The 19,342-nt window shown below is 40.4% G+C and overlaps 1 protein-coding gene across 1 annotated transcript in view; it reads right to left on the bottom strand.

Annotated features, from left to right (window-relative positions):
• Positions 1–540: 540 nt before the first annotated feature.
• spon1a (spondin 1a) overlaps positions 541–19,342 on the bottom strand; it is a 294,770-nt gene continuing 275,968 nt past the window's right edge. Inside the window, exons 12-16 of the mRNA XM_082182938.1 lie at positions 8,786–8,956; positions 7,985–8,152; positions 6,038–6,202; positions 2,809–3,075; positions 541–1,120 (exon numbers count right to left, since the gene is read on the bottom strand). Coding sequence (XP_082039064.1) covers positions 957–1,120; positions 2,809–3,075; positions 6,038–6,202; positions 7,985–8,152; positions 8,786–8,956 — 935 coding nt within the window. The 3' untranslated portion in view covers positions 541–956. The remainder of the gene's footprint in view (positions 1,121–2,808; positions 3,076–6,037; positions 6,203–7,984; positions 8,153–8,785; positions 8,957–19,342) is intronic.

The raw sequence follows: 19,342 nt of genomic DNA, 5'->3' as shown, positions 1-19,342 counted from the left end.
CATGTTTTATATATTATTTTTATACTCTATAAAAGTGATTATGTTTAGGTCTGGTGGTAGAGTCAAGGGATCTAAAATCTATAAAATGATAAAAATGTAACCACATATATTCATGACATAAAAGATTTGTAAATATTTTACCTTTCTATAGCTGCAAATGCATAATAATATTTACATTATTTAGATGTCGTCAATAATTCCATATTGTAAGTTTCAGTATCTATCCAAATGTACCAAAAAAAGTATGTTTTTTTTTTTTTTACTCTTTTGTACCTTTTGTTTAAATGTTGCAAACTAATACCTTTGTTTAATTGAGACCAGGCTGAAAAAAAAACAAAACAAAAAAAACCTGGATATTTATGGTCATTTTAACATTGAATTTCAAATCTCTTGAATTAATTTTTTTTGCTTGCATCTAAATGTAGCTCTTCTGATCACTTTGATTACAAGTTGAATGGGAACGTGTACTTGTCAATTTTTCTTCTGGTCTGTTTGTAATAGCCCAAAAAAATTGTGTATATATATATATATATATTTTTTTTTCACATCACATGAGTATGTGTGTGTGTGTATCACAGAGTATAAAAGAAGAAATTTGTTTTACATTTCATGTCAGAACACATTAATTCCATGGTCCTGCTAGTGAAAAAACAATCTTTAAAAGAACTTCAAAGCTTCTCAAAGGGCTGCTACTCTTAAATATGAATGCATATTAATACATCTGAATTGTTCAGTACATTGCAACTCTGAGCACCCTCCTTCTTGGTTTTGCATCTGTTTACAGGCTAGACAAGGCCCGGATCACTATAAATTCTAGAAAACAAAAGTAAAAATAACAGACTATCTGTTGCAGCTTTCCAACCCCGAACAGAGTGCATTAAATTACTGCAAGACATTGTCACAGTCTGTTCACAACCTAGATTGGGTCCAATCCCACAAGCCCACTCAGTACAGCTCTAGCAGGGGTGGACATTGCAGGCCCGTATCTCCTTTCGGTCTTTACAGCTATTTAGTTGTGCATTTTTGAATCTCTTCCTGGCCGTCATTAGCCGCTCCTGGATTCCCCCACCACACAGCTTGGTACAGTCAGTCCATCCAGACCACGGCTTCATTTTGCATCCTTTTGGAAGAAATTCAGACCAGATACAAATTCTGTTAGTGGCAATAAGATCAGTCAAGTCATCTGAAATTCTGTTCTGTGACATTGTCTGTAGTGGTGATGTTATGATGTTTTGAATTAGTAAAGGAGAGCTTTTACATCTGTAGTTGTGATGTTATCAAACATAATTTCTAACAGAGAACGTTAGAATCTGCAGTGGTGATGTTGTGATGCTGATTTGCCAACAAGAGAGTAAGTAACTGCATCTATAGTCTCAATTACAAATTTAATGACACTGTTATGACTCTGATGGGCAAAAAAAGAGCATAAAGAGCCCCAGTATCCACAGTATCAATGTAATGATAGCCTACAGAATTACTAATGGAGAATGTCAGCATCTGAAGTGTCTACACTCTCTGTCAGTAAATTAGCATTAAGACATAGTGTCAGCGTCGGAAGTGGTATTGTTATGATACTCATTGACATCTGCAAGTTATATTCATATTGTGATCCTGTCTAAGGAGATCTTCAGTATCTCTAGTGGTGATGTGATGATTCATAATTACTTATGGAGAATGTCAGCAGCAATGCTGTGCTCCATATAATGCAAGTGTCCAGGCTTCCTTCAAAGTTCAAGCTTCAAAAATCACACAACAAATGTTAATGCATACATCCCCAGATGATGAATCACTGTCTTCTGAAGCAAAAATGATAGGCATGTGAGAGAAAAAGTGATGGTCCTCTGTGCTTCTGCATCACTTCTTGTGAGAGTTTCACAAATTTCTTATATCACACTTCACAGCATCCTCACAGTTGGTCAGAAGTGATGGTTTATAGTTTAGTATTTTTCTCACACAAACCTATAATTTCTAAAACTATCACTACGTTTTTGGGTCTACACATCATATAGGATCAAACTTCGTCCCTCAGTGCCACCTCACTGGCCAAGGAAGCACAGCAACATCTCCACTTTCTGCATTGACTGACATGGGCAAACCAACTCCCATCCATCCTTAGCATATTTTACAAAGGAACCATTGATAGCATATTAACTATTAACATGCATCACTGTCTAGTTTTGGCAGTTGCAATGCTTCAGACCACAAGGCCCTGCAACACATTGTAAGAGCTGCAGAGAAGATTACTAGAACATTTCTCCCTACCATTTCAGACATTTATGAAAAACACATTGTGTGAACAAGACCCACAGCATCGCAAAATATCCCAATAATTGTTATCTTCATTTTAATACCTCAGGTATGTTTACCACACAGCTGCTATCAATGCAAAATCACCTGCCACTTTTGATTCCATCACTTATATTTATTTTAAGTATATTGTTTAGAGTGTATTGATTACAGTGAAGTAATTGTATTACTTCAAAGTAATTGTAGTAGTTAAGTAATTGTCCTCATAATTGTAATTTTTGTAAATTGCACTGTAGATTTAGTGCAATCTAGTGACAATTGTCACACTGTATACCTGTATATGGTTGGAATGACAAACTTTTTTTTTTTTTTATCTAATCTGATGGGGTCACATGAATTACAGCAGTGTCCGTTTTGCCTTGTTTTTAAAGCGTCAAATTTGTGTTTCATAGAGGAAAGAAAGTAATTTACATCTGGGACGGCATGAGAGTGAATAAGTTATGAGAGAATTTTCAGTTTTCAGTGGAGTATCCCTTTAACAGAGATGACGTGCATGTTCACCTGCGAGCTCATCTGCGCTCTCTTCCCTTCCCTGTTTGTTCCTCCTCTTCTTACGGTCTTCTTTGCGTCTCTTCCTCTCGTCACTGTTTAAGCGTCCTTGATTACACTTCTTGATCTTGCATGTTTTTCTCTGCATGGTCTCAGGGCATGGATCTCCTCCAAACTGAGGCTCCAGAGTGATCATGCGTGTGCGGATCAAGTGACCTTTCCCGCAGGACTTACTGCACTCTGACCACTCAGACCACTCTGACATCATACAGTCCATCGCTAGAGAGAAAAAGACATTAAAAGAGACAATATTCAAGCGCAAAGAGACCATTTTATGTAAAAAAAAAAATTCCGCATTTATGAGGAAAAAACAATGTTACGGATGTGACAGTTCTCCATTACGGACGTGACCGCTCTGAAAGCGGCACTTAAAGACTGCTTTTAAACTTTCACAGAGACCTCAAACAGGCATTTAAAACACCAAATAGTAAGGATTGGCATATCAAGCAAAATTCGCCAAATGAATGTCTTCGTTGTGCGAACATTTTATCGTCGCAGGCAAGACGCAGGACAAATGTGTGTGTGTGTGTGTGTGTGAATCAGCTGGAAGAAACGCTGTGGGCAGGACTGACAGATCTGCACATAAATATTATTCTTCAGTTGTTTAGGCTAAGCGGGAACCACCGGAACTTCCTGTAAATGGTCTGAAAGTCTGAACCATACAGAAAATGCTTTCACACTAGAAACGAACTAAACCTTTGTTCAGTTTGATCCGGACCGAGACTACCTATTTTCGCCAGACCAAATTTCGTCTGTTTGGTCCGGACCGTAGTCCGAGGGAGGTTTCACACCTGTAATTTTGATTCGGATCAAACTGAAAAGTCCGAAAATACGGACCAAACAAGGTAGGTGTGAAAGGGCCCTATTTTTTCAAATTAAGTTGCTTTACTCTAATCCTAAAGCCACCGTGTTTGCCAATGGTCTCACTTCAACTCCGTTCCCCATAGGGAAAGGCACAAGGAAGTGCTGCTTCCTTTCACCTTTACTCTTTGCTCTAGTCATTGAACCCCTAGCAGAGCTTATTAGACAGAGCAATAAATTAAGCTCATGGATCCCAAGGAAGGTACATTTAGTGTACACATTATCACATACAACATCCAAGTCATTCTCTTCAATGGTTTGACCAATGTCCTTCTCCCAGACACCCTTCAATATGTCATATGTCCTTGATATTGATGTCTTTAAGCAGATTGGATTGGAATCTCTGTTATGTTCATTCTCAACTCTCCTTTGTCTTTCTTTAGTTTTAAAAATATATACGTACATCCAGGCCCGGAGTGGGTAATCGGGAGAATCGGGAGAATTCCCGGTGGGCCGCTTCACTTTTGGGCCGGCCGACCGAGGTTTTTTTTTTTTTTTTTTACGTTTGAGTCTATCTTCTCTTTTAAACACTTTCCGCATTCTGACACCGCAGCGCGCAGCCTCTGCATGGGTTGTACCATATGAGGAAGTTCTCCCCTCCCCTCCCATAGAGTTGGTTGGGTCCATAGCCCGTCTTTTCCGAATCGTTTTCTCTCAGGAAGCCTACCGCGGCACCGCCGGCGCCTACTGATAGCTGGACCAGCCCTACCGTAACGGTTCGCTTCAGGGAGGATGGATGGTAGGAAGAGACCAGGGGGGGCTGAAAAAGCCAGATTAAAAAAAAGAAAGGCATTGGAGGAGGATGCTGTCAAATGTGTTAAGCTTACCGATTTATTTTCAAGAGGACAAACACAAGTGGCAACAGGTAAAGAGAGATAATGTTAGGCCTATGATTAGCATTAGCAACGTAATTATTCTGCTAATACCGTTGTCAACCTATTCACAAGCAAAATATAACATTTAATTTAAATATTAGCCTTTTTGTATCACCCAATACATGGCGATTCATAGACTTTGCAAATATTATGCAATTTAATATTGATAACATTGTGTAACGTTATGCAGTAAAATTACTTTTTATTATTATTTTATTTTAATTACTAATTATTTTTTGTAGCATCTGAGCAGCAGATAAGCCAGTCCCCTGCTGAAAAGGAGGAGGCCATGATGACTACAGCTACAGGTAGAAAGGATACCAAAGTAAACAATATGAATTAAAGTTATAATACACTGTGCCAGGTAGCATAGATAGAAGGTTTTCAGCAAATGCAAAACTTGCCTCAGATTTTGCTTGTCTTGACCCCAAAAACTTTCCTGAAATAAAGAGAAATGGGCTCCCTAACTCAGCACTCCAGGAAATCAGCAAATGTCTGCTTAGGTTTGATGACAGAGCTACTGTTAGCACATTACAAACTGAGCTTTCTAGCCTGGCATACCAGTGGGACAGACTGAAACCGTCCTCTCTTGAAGGTTATGCTGTCAGGACATGTAGTGAGGTGACACAGGAAGGTCAGGAGGATAGTGGCGGACTGCCATATATGGAAGAACCACAGATGGAACTTGAAAGCAGGACCTGTTCCTCCTGCAAAAACTGTGCCATTTGTGTCCATTTAATACTCTCACAGTATAACCTCCTCACAGATGCTTATCATGTGATTGGGTTAGCATATAAGTTTCTGTTGACTTTGTCCATCACGCAGGTTGCATGTGAGAGAAGCTTCTCAACTTTAAAGTTTGTGAAGAATAGGCTACGAAGCTCATTGAGTCAGGACAACTTGGAGGCTTTTATGTTGATGTGCACAGAGAAGGAAATCCACATGTCTATAAGCAACGACACAGTTATTGATAAAGTGGCTGAAACCAGTGCACTGCTTAGGCGGCTACTGATGCTGTAGATGCTGTTGGTGCTGTAAACAGTTTAATTTGCCTCTTTGTGGAAGAGTGTTTCAAATGCTTTCTTTCTTTCTTTCTTTCTTTCTTTCTTTCTTTCTTTCTTTCTTTCTTTCTTTCTGCTTTTGTTCATTTATCAACCTATCCTTGTGGAGTAGTGGAATATTTTTTTGTTAACTTATCATCTTAAGTAAATTATTGTTTAACCTTTAAATTATTTGTTTGTTGAACCATAGTATTAATAAAAACGACACAATAGTAAGAGCTGAACTGTTGCTTCATTTATCCTATTTGGAAAAAGTGCTACTTTAGAATTCCACCATGGAAAAAGTGGGCCCGTACATCCCAAGCATGTATCCTGCAATAAGCTTATTAACACATTGTTTCTGTTTTGTGTGTGTGTGTTTGATAGAGAAATAGTATAACTCACGACACTCTGGTAGCATGCATTTCTCCATCTGTTCCAGCTCCTCACTGCATTCTCCCAACTCTGCAGGTGATTTGAGGATACGCTGACGTGTCCGTGAGCCTTTACCACAGGTCACACTGCAGTCACTCCAGTCCGACCACGGGGACAGTAAACACGGGATAGTATCTATACACACAAAAAACATACAGCATCATAACACTGAGGACTGTAGGCATGAGGGTGTTTATTCTGCATAAATATGATAATGTGGGCATGCATTTGTGAGAGTATGTTAATGCAGGTTTATTCTATGTGAATATGCTTATGTTGGCATACATGTGAATATGTGTGTGAATATTGTAACATAAGAGTTTATGTATGTTATATTAAAGGTCCCATGACATGCTACTTTTTGTAGGCTTTAATATAGTCATTAGTGGTCCCTAGTACTGTATCTGAAATCTCTTTCCAAAAATTCAGCCTCAGTGCAGAATTATAGCCACTACAAGCCAGTCCCAGAATGAGCTTCCTTCAGACAGGCCGTTTCGGTGTCTGTAGCTTTAAATACTTATGAGGAGGAGAAAGGCGGCGCAAGGTGGAGGGTGGGTGTGGCCTTGACCATCTTGCGCAACGGTAACGTGGCGTGCATGTTTACGTTGGATATAGCAATGGCACGAAGACACGCAGTCGTTCAAGCATTTCAGTTTGACCCAGAATCTGATCCAGATGGAGAAGCAACGGATGAAGAAGTTGCAACTCAGCGGCTCCAGCAGGACGTTTCCGAATGGTTAGTTTAAAATATTATGTCTGGATACGGTACTTTATTCGGATGGTTTACAGTTATCATCATGTAGCTAACGCGAACCTACTGTTGCCTTTTCATGAGAGATATGTAACGTCTGTATTTATCTTATTACAATTACATCAAGCTCTGCGATCTTGAAATGCGGATATCGCGCGCGCCATGTAACCAACAGGAAAACGGTTATCCAAATAACAAAGACGTGTACAACACTCGCGTTACAGTGTGTGTATTCACACACATAAACTGCATAGCTGCATAGCTAATGTTACAGCCACATTCTACGTGTAAAATCTAGGTAACCATAAACAGTAAAGCAACACACTTATATATCATTAGTTGACTTACTTGTCCGAGGTGTGTAGCTGAGCCAAAGAGAGTGATCCAGACTTTAGTTTCAGACGTTCAGCAAGCCCAGCTCTGTATTGACCCTTCGGTGTTCATTTGTACATCCAATTATTGAGCAATTGTTATGCTTCGCTCGCTCAAAAGCCATGATATCTCTCGTGGACAAACTAAAATCGCGCGCGCGCGTTCCTACTTCCTAGCTCATTTTCTCATGGGCGGAAAATATTCTCTGGGCGGGCAAAGCAGAGACAGGGGAGGTAACATTTCCTCCTTATGACGTCATAAGGAGGAGATTCAAGATCAGCGCGTATGAGCCTCCATTTTCTCAAAGGCAGAGAAAGATAGCAAAAGCTCGATTTACACCGATTTACATTTTTAGAAACTTGGGGACCATATACAGGCTAGGGGAACTCATATTAATGTTAAAAAACCTCAGAAAGTGAAAATTTCATGTCATGGGACCTTTAATATTCACATTCATGTATGCTATGTGTATTAATATATTATGTGTAAAGAAGTGTAATTTTTGTGAGTTATGTATTTGTAGATTTTAAAGTGGGGGTACATGTGTTCACTACTTGCATTTTGTGTGAATATGTAGGTATGCATGTGTGTGTATACAGTATGCAATTGTGGACATGTTAATTTGGCCGTGTACTGTATATGAATATAATAATTCATGTCCACATAAACATTCCCATTCAAGCGTGGAAATCTGTTAATGTTCCTGTGAATGTGTGTGAATATGCTAAACTGGGTTGACATGGGTGTGCTGTGCATATATTCATGTGGGCATGCATGTGAGTATTTGCACTTACGGCATTCTGGCATCATACACTTCTCTGCTTCTACCACCTCAGCTCCACAAATGGAGCCGTCAGATGGGGGCATTTTCACCATCCGTTCCCGTCTTTTCATGCCAAGCCCACAGGTGGCACTGCATATATCCCATTCACCCCATTCAGTAACCAGGCAACTGCTTGGAACTACGCCAGTAAAAACATATACAATACATACCATTGGAGTGGAGAATGTCAGTAGGAGAAGAGCTTTTATCAAACCTTTTTTTGCTCAAAACAACTTTTGGCCTATTATTAAAATATACTGTAAAGGGTTGGCTTGTTAGTTTCAGACAGTTAGGCCCAAAAATGCTAAATCGTCATACAGGTAAATCTAGTGTTTCATTGAGGTTATTATTGTAGGTGTTTTACCAGAAACTTTATTATTATTTTTTTTTTATAATAAAATACTATGTTTTCTCCTCTGTCAGAAGCAGGGAGTTATCATAAAGGAATGGCCTTTATGGTCAGTCACATGGCCCTTATAACTCAGAATGGTTTAAAAATGGCTGCACACATAAAGCAACGACGACAACATTTGGATCATTATTCCATGGTTGAATGCAACAACCAGATGAATAAGAATGTTAACAGAAAACTCCTTTCAGACACAGTATATTAGATTTCATTAGATTTGTTGTAGTGCATTGTTTTATGAAGTTGTTAGATATTTACAGGATTTGTCAGGACCTTTGAGAATTATAGCTAAACTAAACATCTGTAATGTGTAACATATTTAAATTAAGCTGGCTTGTGTGTCAACAGATAAATAATACTCACAGCAGTCCTCATTGACAGTGCATGGCTCTGTCTCTTCAGTGGGAAGGGTGCAAGGAAAGCCATCATCAGGAAACTGTTTTACATAACGCTCCCTAGAGCGCACACCTGCGCCACATGACACACTGCATGGTGACCATGTGATCCATTCTGACATCATACATGTGGAAGAATCTGTAAAAGTTAAGGTTCACTTTGTTATTCATGTCCTTATTCAACAATCTTTTCACATTCAACTAGAAAATCCAGTTACATTTAGCTTGACATGTTAGCTGTTTTGGAACATGGTAGCTGGTTTCTAGCTGGTCTAAGCTGGTTTAGGCAAAACTGGGGCCTGGAAAAGCTGGTAGAACATCTTGCTCAAGAGCCCTACTAGAACAATCACATCATACTAACTTATGGTGGGCAAATGGATTTTTTTTAATATGGTAGCTTATTTATTCATGATCTAGTTACTATGTTCTAAAATACAGATACCACCTTCAATATTTTCAGCAGGACATGAGGACTATTTAACTTTTTTCTTAAACCAATTTAGACTTTCTAAACTATATTAAATGGTCTAATATACATTAATTAACAATGCTCACTCTACTCTGAAGCTTAATCAAGAACTTCGATAATTGCTAATATTACTTAATCAGCTATAGTTAGATGGGCAAGACAGAAAGTCTGGCGCAAAGCCTGGACTTCCTTCTTTCAAATTACTGACATTTGTTCTGCTTGATAAAACATGTCTAATTGAATCATTAATAAAACCATGAGTAAACAGGGTACCCTGGAGGTCACCTATATATCATCTCCATCGCATGATAATCAATTGATAATGGATGTTAACACCTCATTAAACTCTAAGGAAAAACCCACCCACCTCTGTGGGTTGCATTAGATGGCAGGGCTGTTTTCTTTTTAAGTGTTAGTAAAGAGTCATCTAAATTCCTATCCATCCATCCATCCATCCATCCATCCATCCATCCATCCATCTATCCATCCATCCATCATACACTGAACAAAATTATAAACACAACACTTTTGTTTTTGCCCCCATTTTTCATGAGTTGAACTCAAAGTTCTAAGACTTTTTCTATGTACACATTAGGCCTATTTCTCTCAAATATTGTTCACAAATCTCTCTAAATCTGTGTTAGTGAGCACTTCTCCTTTGCTGAGATAATCCTTCTACCTCACAGGTGTGGCACATCAAGATGCTGATTAGACAGCATGATTATTGCACAGGTGTGCCTTAGGCTGGCCACAATGAAAGGCCAATCTAAAATGTGCAGTTTTATCACAGCCACAGATGTCCATTTGACATCTGTCCATTTGTCCTGACTGCAGGAATGTCCACCAGAGCTTATATTTGAGAGAAATAGGCCTTTTGGGTACATAGAAAAAGTTTGAGTTCAGATCATGAAAAATGGTGGCAAAAACAAAAGTTTTGCATTTATAATTTTGTTCAGTGTATATTAATTTATTCATTCATTTGTTTAATGCTTAACGTTTCTCAAGCTTTATAAAAAACAGCTCCCAACATGCACAAATATTGTCATCCTGTGCTTCAACATTTTGTTTTACTAGTACAAATGAGCTATGCTTTTTTAATTGATTTCCACTCTTTTAGTTCAATCTATGAAGAAGTCGCATTGACCTTTCAATATCTCTGAGTGGAAATCCACAGCATTGCCCGTACAGAAAAGCACCCTCAACCAGAAATGATGGAAAGATTTTGTCAATTGATAAAAATGTCTAGTTATCATTGCTTTAGGGGATTTTTCAAATGTTCCTGGTCAAGGAAGGGTGTTCCAAGGGCTTTGTTCACACTGCAAGTCTTATTGCACAGATTCAATCTTTTGACCCAACTGTTTACATTCACTTTAGACACAAAATATCTGAGTTTATATTAGTTCCGCCCAAAATGATTGTCGTTGATTGCTTTACTATGCATATAGTAGACTCTCTAGTTTTGAATGGCCGTGATTAAAATTATTTATATAATTAATGTCGGATGGCCAAGATTATTTGCCAGCATGGGCAAGATAACAGCTATCATGGATTTTTGCAGAGCAAAATCTGGCCGCGAACGGATATAGACTGGAAAATAATGGTCATTTTTTTTGTTATTTTAAATATAGCTTTTTAATGAAATAAAGTAGGCTTGTATTAACTTTACACCAATACAATTGATGATATCATGCGGAGTGCCCGAGCATATAAATAGGGTGCCTGCAAACATGTCATCAGATTCAAATTGTATGAAGGAAGACGCGCAGACATGCCTGAATCATGGCAACGTGATCCAGGGAGTTACATACGTAACCCAAATATGTTCCCTTTTGAAGGGAACTCAATGCTGCATCGTTTGCTGGTGCTACGGGGGCATTAATACCACTAAGCCATGCTGACCAATGCCGGTCCGTGTCATAAGAGAGCCTTCCAACACAAGCACAACCCACAGGGCCTAGGTATTGAAGGGCTCAACAGGCCCAGACCCTGAGTAACCCTCTATGGTAAATGGTAAATGGACTGCATTTATATAGCGCTTTCACAGACCCAATGGCCACCAAAGCGCTTTACAATATTGCCTCACATTCACCCATTCACTCACTCATTCATACACCGACGGCGGTGTCAGCCATGCAAGGCGATCCAGCTCGTCGGGAGCAGCTGGGGTTAGGTGTCTTGCTCAAGGACACCTCGACACTTGGTCAGGTGGAACCGGGGATTGAACCACCAACCTTCCGGTTTGTAGACAATCTACATGAACCACTGAGCCACTGCCGCCCCTATGGCAGGGGTCGGCAAGTAACTTTGGCCGCGGGCCAATATTTTTTTTAGCCAGTAGATGGCAGGCCAGCTACACGGAGTAGGCCTATGGATATAAATTAAATACTCTATTTTTACTATTAAACTACTAAATAGTAAATAGAACTAATTAAAAACTGATTACAGCCATTTTAATAAAGGTGTGAATAGCAATCATGCCTCATTCGCTTACAGTCCGACTTTTGAACTTTATTCCTTTTCTTTATTATTATTTATTCGGGACACACACATACACACCTAAGGTTTAAGGAGGTCTGCGCGGGACTGTTTTTTTTTTCGGCCCGCTCCCACAAGGTTCTATTCAGCAACCGCTTAAAATACACTCTGTGTTCACCCGCTTTATTTCCCGACCTGACGGGTCCGCAAAATTTAGATCTCGTTTCCAGAATCTGACATTCAAATGTTTCTAACGGAAAGAGAGAGATTAAGTAGCCTATAACAATTATAAATGCTATACAAAAATTGAGTTCGTGTCAATATAAATATTATTTTAACATTGTACTGTAAGCAGAGAAAAAAAATGTCACAGAAAAAAATAATGACATATAAATAACATAAATTAAATAGGACAAAGCCTATCACTCAAATTTCTAAGCAACATAAACGAAAACCATATTGCCCTACTGACAAATGAAGTAGGCTATTTTCTGCCAAACTATTTCAAACATCCTTGCAAAAAAAGAATGTTGTTGACTGACAATGGTTTCAGTACCAAACAGCTCATCAGAGCTAGGTGTACAGGTGGTCAGAATGAAGTGCGGATACGCTGTCAAAAGTTGTCAGGAGTGGGCTATTGTCAGTCAGTCCGCCCGCTCCGTCCAAAGTATAGGTACACCAGAGTCCCGTCCGCTACCGTCTTTATAATTTAATCCCTTGCCGCATGATTCCTTATGGGCGTTTCACACAGTATTCGGTGGTGAAATCGCCGCGCGGCTGCGGCTTTTCTCAAGTTTCATTTTAGTTCAGGAAAGAAATAATGGAAAAACAAGTCGTTTTTCATTTTTTTTTTTTTTTTTTTAATTTGGAAAAACGATTGAACGAATGATTGGGGCCTATTTGTAAACCGTTATTGTGTAAAAAAAAAAAAAAAAAAAAAAACGGACTTCCAAAATAATCCGGCGGGCCAGAAAATATTGCTGGCGGGCCGCCTATTGCCGACCCCAGTAGCGGTTTTTGGCACGGGCGAACCGGGCAATCGCCCGGGGCGGCATTTTTTGGGGGGGCGGCGCCGCCGGCACGAGCAGAAAATAAAAAATAAAAAACAAAATCTGCGCCGCGAAGCGGTTTTCTATTATCTATCATTTCACTGTGTGGGGAATTGGCAAATTTGCGCCCCTGCTTGCTGAGAAGATGCCGTGCACAGAAGCTGTTTGTTTGAGAAGGGGAAAGGGGAGGGGGCGCGGAGGCGCGGGCGCGGATGACAGTTCACCTCTGGGTCTCTCCCAAATGGAACGGACAAGGGGGGGGGAACGGGGGATCCATATAGTTATCTAAGTCAGTCACACCTCGACTTTCTTCCAAATAACGCACATTTCATTCAGAATATTATAAATACAGGCCTCTATATTTCCTGCACATTTTTGTTTTTCTGAATTGTCTGCATGGGTAATAAAAATAGGTAATACAAAACGATTACTTGGTCACCACCACCAAGGTGAATTGGTTTAGTCTTGACTTCTGGTCGTGACTCGTCGTGAGTGACAGTTGGTATGGGGGGGATCAGCAGGGCCGCATTAAGACCTCACTGGGCCCCGGGGCTACGAGTTGCCACTGTTTTGAAATATATCTATTATCTACAGAAAGCTCGAAATCTTTACTTTTAAAAAGAACCATTCAAAACAAAATAAAACTATGTAATCGAAATGTGCATTTCTCTCCGGCCCGGCGCATTCACTACTGAAGATCGCGTCAGTAGCCTATCAGGGGAAATCTGTTGATTGTCGATGTCGAGTACGTGACAAATAAGAGATGGATCATGGACAAGAAAGGTCAAAGCCATCAGGTGCCCAATTTAGAAACGAGCGAAAGATAAAGGTATGCAACTATGTTTTCTCTGTATGATTACGGTATCCATGTCATGAATGAAGGGGCAATATTAATTGGTGCGTATAACTCTTATTTGTTAGCCTTTTTGCTATGATTCTTGCTATGATTCTTGCAATAATTCGGTTTTAACTCAAACACGAGATCTAATTTCACCATAATATTGTGCTTTGCAACAAAACTGTTACAAGTTCAGTTATTACACTGCAAAAAATGCTTTTCTTAGTTTTTTTGTCTTGTTTCCAGTCGAAATATAAAACATTTCTTAAATAAAGATGCATAACGTTATATTACTAAAGTAGTAAAATGACATAAGATATTAAGTCTTGTTTTCTGGTGGAAATAAATACAAATTGAGTTTTTGCTTAAAACAAGCAAAACATGATCTGCCAATGGGGTTAGAAAAATTATGTCCAAATTGGGGGGCGCTCGAAGGGGGTCTCGCCCAGGGTGTAATTCAATGTAGAACCGCCACTGGCCGACCCCTGCTCTATGGCATGATGTTGCCCCCAGGCAACAAACTACCTTTCTGGACCTCACACCACCCCTTTAATTTTTTTTTTGTTTATTATTTATATCATCACCTGACATACATGTCTGTTCAATTAAATGAGGGGCTGAAGTGGGTGTGACCTTTTGTTTGGGGGTGGAGCAGTCCTTTCAGGAAGCAAAGCCACATGGGACACAGTGCCACCAATTGGTAAGATAAATATCACTTTTTAACACGTTATAGTTGAATTAACACACACACACACACATATATATATATATATATATATATATATAAAAATACACATGCATTAGTATGTAAATTAGTATGTTTGATTGTTTACAGATTTATTTTGTTTTTATTTATATACTAAAACTGTGTTTGTTTGTTTTTTGTTGTTGCCTCAGGGAAACATTGTGCAGTTAGGCCACTATTGTTCAGGCAATATCATAGGGTTAGAAGCAGGGCCTGAAATTAACACCCGACCACACAGGGTAACACTGTCAATCTACCTGCCACATTGGCAGGTAGCCAATGAGAATCGACCCTTCGCGGGGAGTTTGATTGACGGCGATCTGGCCAATCATAATCCGCTGAATCCGCCTTTTTTTTGTCCGACAAAGCAGTCAGGAGAGTTCAACGTTGGATGATTTGAACTTGAGTGTACTGAGTAGACCTACTGACATCTTTCCGCAGTTAAAACTACATTCCTTCTTATGTTCATTCAAGTTTATTTGATGCTATAAATTAACTAGATTTAGGAAGAGATGATCGGTTCACGAGCAGCTTTAACTGAGGCACCACAGCGATCTGTCAAGACACATTACAGAGCCACAAAACGGTATTGTCTAAATATCTTTAAAAATGACCACATTTTAACGCTAAAGGCCCTTTCACACTGGACGCGATTTTGACGCACGAATCATTCACGCGATGGTTTTATTTTTCGATCAGCTGTTTGTGTAATGAGTGCTTCCACACCGAACGCGAATGCGCAGCGGCGAAAAAACGACTTTTATTTTATTCGCTTCGATGTCGATTTTTTTTAAACTTTTGCGGCGACAGAATAGGCTTCAGCCAATCACATACTACAAGGACAACGATTTGAAAGACAATGTGTGGCGTAGCATTGCCAACCAACTCGGTTATCTTGACTGTGAGTTTGTTGTGTGATAGTTTTAGTCATATAGTCCTGTGCTGTGTAGGCAGGCGAAACTACATTTGGGATAGAAAGCTAACACTATTATCGTCAAAGATAGAGACAGAGACCGTGTTTACTTTGAACACGTAACAAAATGTAGTGAGACTATTTAGGGCTGCTTTTAGTATACTATACATTCTTTGTGTGATATCTACAGTTTCTAGTCGAATGATTTTTAACTTACTTACTTCGTGTGTTACATGTAATGTGTAGTTACATTACAAAACGCACTGTGTTTAGTTGAAGACGCAAAAAAAAAAACTGTGCACATAAGCATACTCCCCTTCAGACTCTCTGTTCTGTAAGATTGGGTGCACCCAAAACCTTCTTTTCTGTCTTTTAAATAAAATGAAAAGCTCGTCTTCACTGGATGCTATGACTATGACTGGATGATGATGATGATGAAGTGTCCATGTTTTCTCAGCTGTCGGCGCGATTCACGCGAAAGTTTGGGAATGTTGAAGCTCTCTGAACGTTACAGACGTCGCAAATTCGCGTCGCGGCTGATGTGAATGGTTTTGATGCGAACTATTCGCACACAAACTATTCGCTTTTTCGTTTCGCTTTTTCGTTACGCATCCGGTGTGAAAGGGCCTTGAGACTTTGTTTAATATCAAAAGTAACCTGGACTGTCTTGTCTGTCAGCGTGTTGTCAGTGACTCTGCTGCGCGATGTGTTTTTCATTGCGTGAGATCATGGTTTGGCGTGAGCGCGGTGTAGCTTGTCGGACATAGCAACAGTAACTAAAGTCTTTGCGTTTTTTTTTTTTTTTTTTGCAACTGTTGTTCTTTGACATTTAAACGAAGTCAGCCATTTCGTTGGATTTTAGCTAAAAATGTGGTGGCACATTACTGGAGTAAAGAAAGCATCTGTGAAAGCAGCGCAGTTTGAGTGTTTCGGAACGTATATGTGATCGGAGAGAAAGATGAGGCCCTTCTCTGACTACGTTTGAATGTGTGAGTTAAGTATTAAACTGTTGGTGAGATGAGATGAGATAATGCAACGCTGACATAGGCTATAGTACAATGACAGTTGCACAGATGTTGGGAGTTGGGAACCAGTGAGAAAATGTCCGGTAGCCTACCCGGTAACTTTACCAGTAATAACAGTATTAATTTAGTTCTGCTTAACGGTTCCTGAACGCTGTAACTAACAGCTGCCCAGCCATCAACACAGCCACGTGTGATTTGTTTACATACGAGCTGCACTAGGTCTATATCTGTATTCTAAGAGTTATTATTACTTGTATGGATCTCGTTAATAACTTGACAGCACTTAAATGTGTATTCTTACAAGTTAAAGAACAAATGTTTGTGCAATTCCTTTTTTTTTCCACCTTTTATGAGGCCAAAAAAAAAAAAAAAACTGGCTGGCTGGCTGGTAAAAAGTCACTGTGGCGGGTGGTCAAAAAAGTTAACTTCAGGCCCTGGTTAGAAGCATATGGTGCATTCAAGTCCACCTGGGAAGTTTGTTTTACAAGTCCGAGAACTCAAAGAATGCGCATTATGTGTGTCATTTATGTTTTGTTGTTATTATTATTATTATTATTATGCTGCCACAGAGAATGATGGGAAATGTAGTTTGGTCACTCAAGCTAATAAACTCGCTAAATGAGTAGTGTTTTCTGACAAACTTTCTCTTTTTTTTCATTAACAGAACACATAATGCGTACAAACTTCATTGTACTGTCGCCATTCAGAAATACATTTATCATGATTGAAATGCTTCCTCCCAATCACGCCCCTCCAGGTGTCACTGTCGCTGCTCACGAGGGCGTTGAAGTCCCCAAGTAGAACGACGGAGTCCCCAGTCGGAGCACTTTCCAGCACCCCTCCAGGGTCCAGGGATCGGGTCGTCGAGGCCCCCGCCTTCGACTGCCGCCCGATCCTCTAAGCACCGGCCCCTTACAGTCCCTCCTACGGGTGGTGAGCCCACGGGAGGGCGGCCCCACGTCGCTTCTTTGGGCTGAGCCCGGCTGGACCCCATGGGGGGAGGCCCCGCCACCAGGCGCTCTCATATGAGCCCCAACCCCGGGCCTGGCTCCAGGGTGGGGCCCTGGCAAAATTTTCGGATCCAACTCACCTGGGCTGAGTTGTGGGTCATGAGCTGTGGGTCATGACCGAAAGGATAAGATCCCGGATACAGGCGGCCAAAATGAGCTTTCTCCGCAGGGTGGCTGGGCGATCCCTTAGAGATAGGGTGAGAAGCTCGATCACTCGGGAGGAGCTCAGAGTAGAGTCGCTGCTCCTCCACATCATGAGGGGTCAGCTGAGGTTCCGGATGCCTCCTGGACACCTTCCCAGGAGGAGAAGTCCACGTCCCACTGGAAGGAGACCCCGGGGAAGACCTAGGACACGCTGGAGGGACTATGTCATCCAGCTGGCCTGGGAACGCCTCGGTGTCCCCCCGGAAGAGCTGGAGGAAGTGTCTAGAGAGAGGGAAGTCTGGGCATCTCTGCTTAGACTGCTGCCCCCGCGACCCGGCCCCGGATAAGCGGAAGATGTATGTATGCATGTTCAGAAGTTATACAAGAGTAACAACGAAAAATGTTCAGGCACAGGCTGTAAATAAAAGAGATTTGCATTTTGTTACACAATAGTGTATTGATTTTTTTCTGTGAATACAGACCCAGTGTCCACATATGTGGACATAATTTTTTTCCAAAAAGTGCTTCATGTTCAAAGATAATATCTGGTTATTATATGTATTGGTCCCTCCTAGCCCCCAAAAGCTAGAAGAAATCTAAAATGCACGCCAAACCAAAGCTCGGGTCTTAGGAGGATAAACAGCAATACACGATGCAAGGACACCAATCTGATGAACATAGACCAACATAAAAAAAATATAAAAAAACTTGTCAAGTGAAATTAGGGTACGTTTACACATCAACGATGTTCTAAAAACGAAAAAGTTATTCCTTTGCATTGTTCACGTTCAGACGACAACATTGTCAAAATTATCCCTATCCACACGGATTCGCGAAAATGACTACAAGTCTGTATTATGGCATGTCAGGCCAGTAGTTGGCCATGTCACTTGTAAAGAAACACAATGTGCTTATAGACTGAACATGTAATACGAATGGCGTTGATGTCACTGTTTTCACAAATTTGTATTTTTGTAGTTTTACACAGTGTAGGATTATCCATGAACAGGACATTTAATGAACACAACACCGCATTTCACAGTTCAGAGAAATTCCCCCATCGAACCATAAGTAAGTGCATAAAACGCATTCATGGTGCTGAGATATCTGATTGGCTGACACACTCGGAAGGACGGGTCGGATGGACGCGCTTATAACCCAATGACAAGCAGCTCTGCATTGTTTTTGCCTTACTTTTGCAGTGACTTTTGCTCTTGCTTTGAATTGTGCAGACTTTTCCATCGTCCAGTTTGCATGTTTACATGCTCTTCAAACCACCAAGAGCTCACTCAAAACTCATCGATTCTCCCATATGAGCCTTCGTTGAACCTCGTCAATGAAAACCCTCTCAGAGTCTTGGCTCCAGCAGCTCATCTAGACATAGAGGAAACTCCATTGCATAGCAACCCGCAAACCAGGAAACCGGCACACAAAGCACCACCCAGCAAAGCCAACCAACCACCATCGAGTGCTGACCCTCAGAATGCATCATCGATCAACTACCAGCCAATCAGCGACAAAGAGATTCCCTCCAGCAACTTCGTCACGGAAGGGAACGCACACACTCACAGGAGCATCCAAACGGAAGTACACAATCTCCTTATTCTTGCTGAACTGGTGCAAATCTTATTAAGCAAACAAACTAAGGTTGAATTTGCTAGTATATTGATTCTCTCAGGTTGCGGTCAAGAAATAGTCTCTAACGCTAGACATTTGGGACCCCAATCATACTCTGTTAATAACATCACCTTTTCTTTGTCACTGTTCGAATGAATGAATTTTTGTGTTTACGTTAGATTAGTTTGTGTGTATTAGAGTAGTTAAAGTTTGAAATTGAAATTTTACATTCAAGTGTCT

The sequence above is a fragment of the Leuciscus leuciscus genome, assembly GCF_965113295.1.
Source record: "Leuciscus leuciscus genome assembly, chromosome: 10".
Taxonomy (NCBI): Eukaryota; Metazoa; Chordata; class Actinopteri; order Cypriniformes; family Leuciscidae; genus Leuciscus; species Leuciscus leuciscus.
This window is presented reverse-complemented; position numbering and strand designations above follow the sequence as displayed.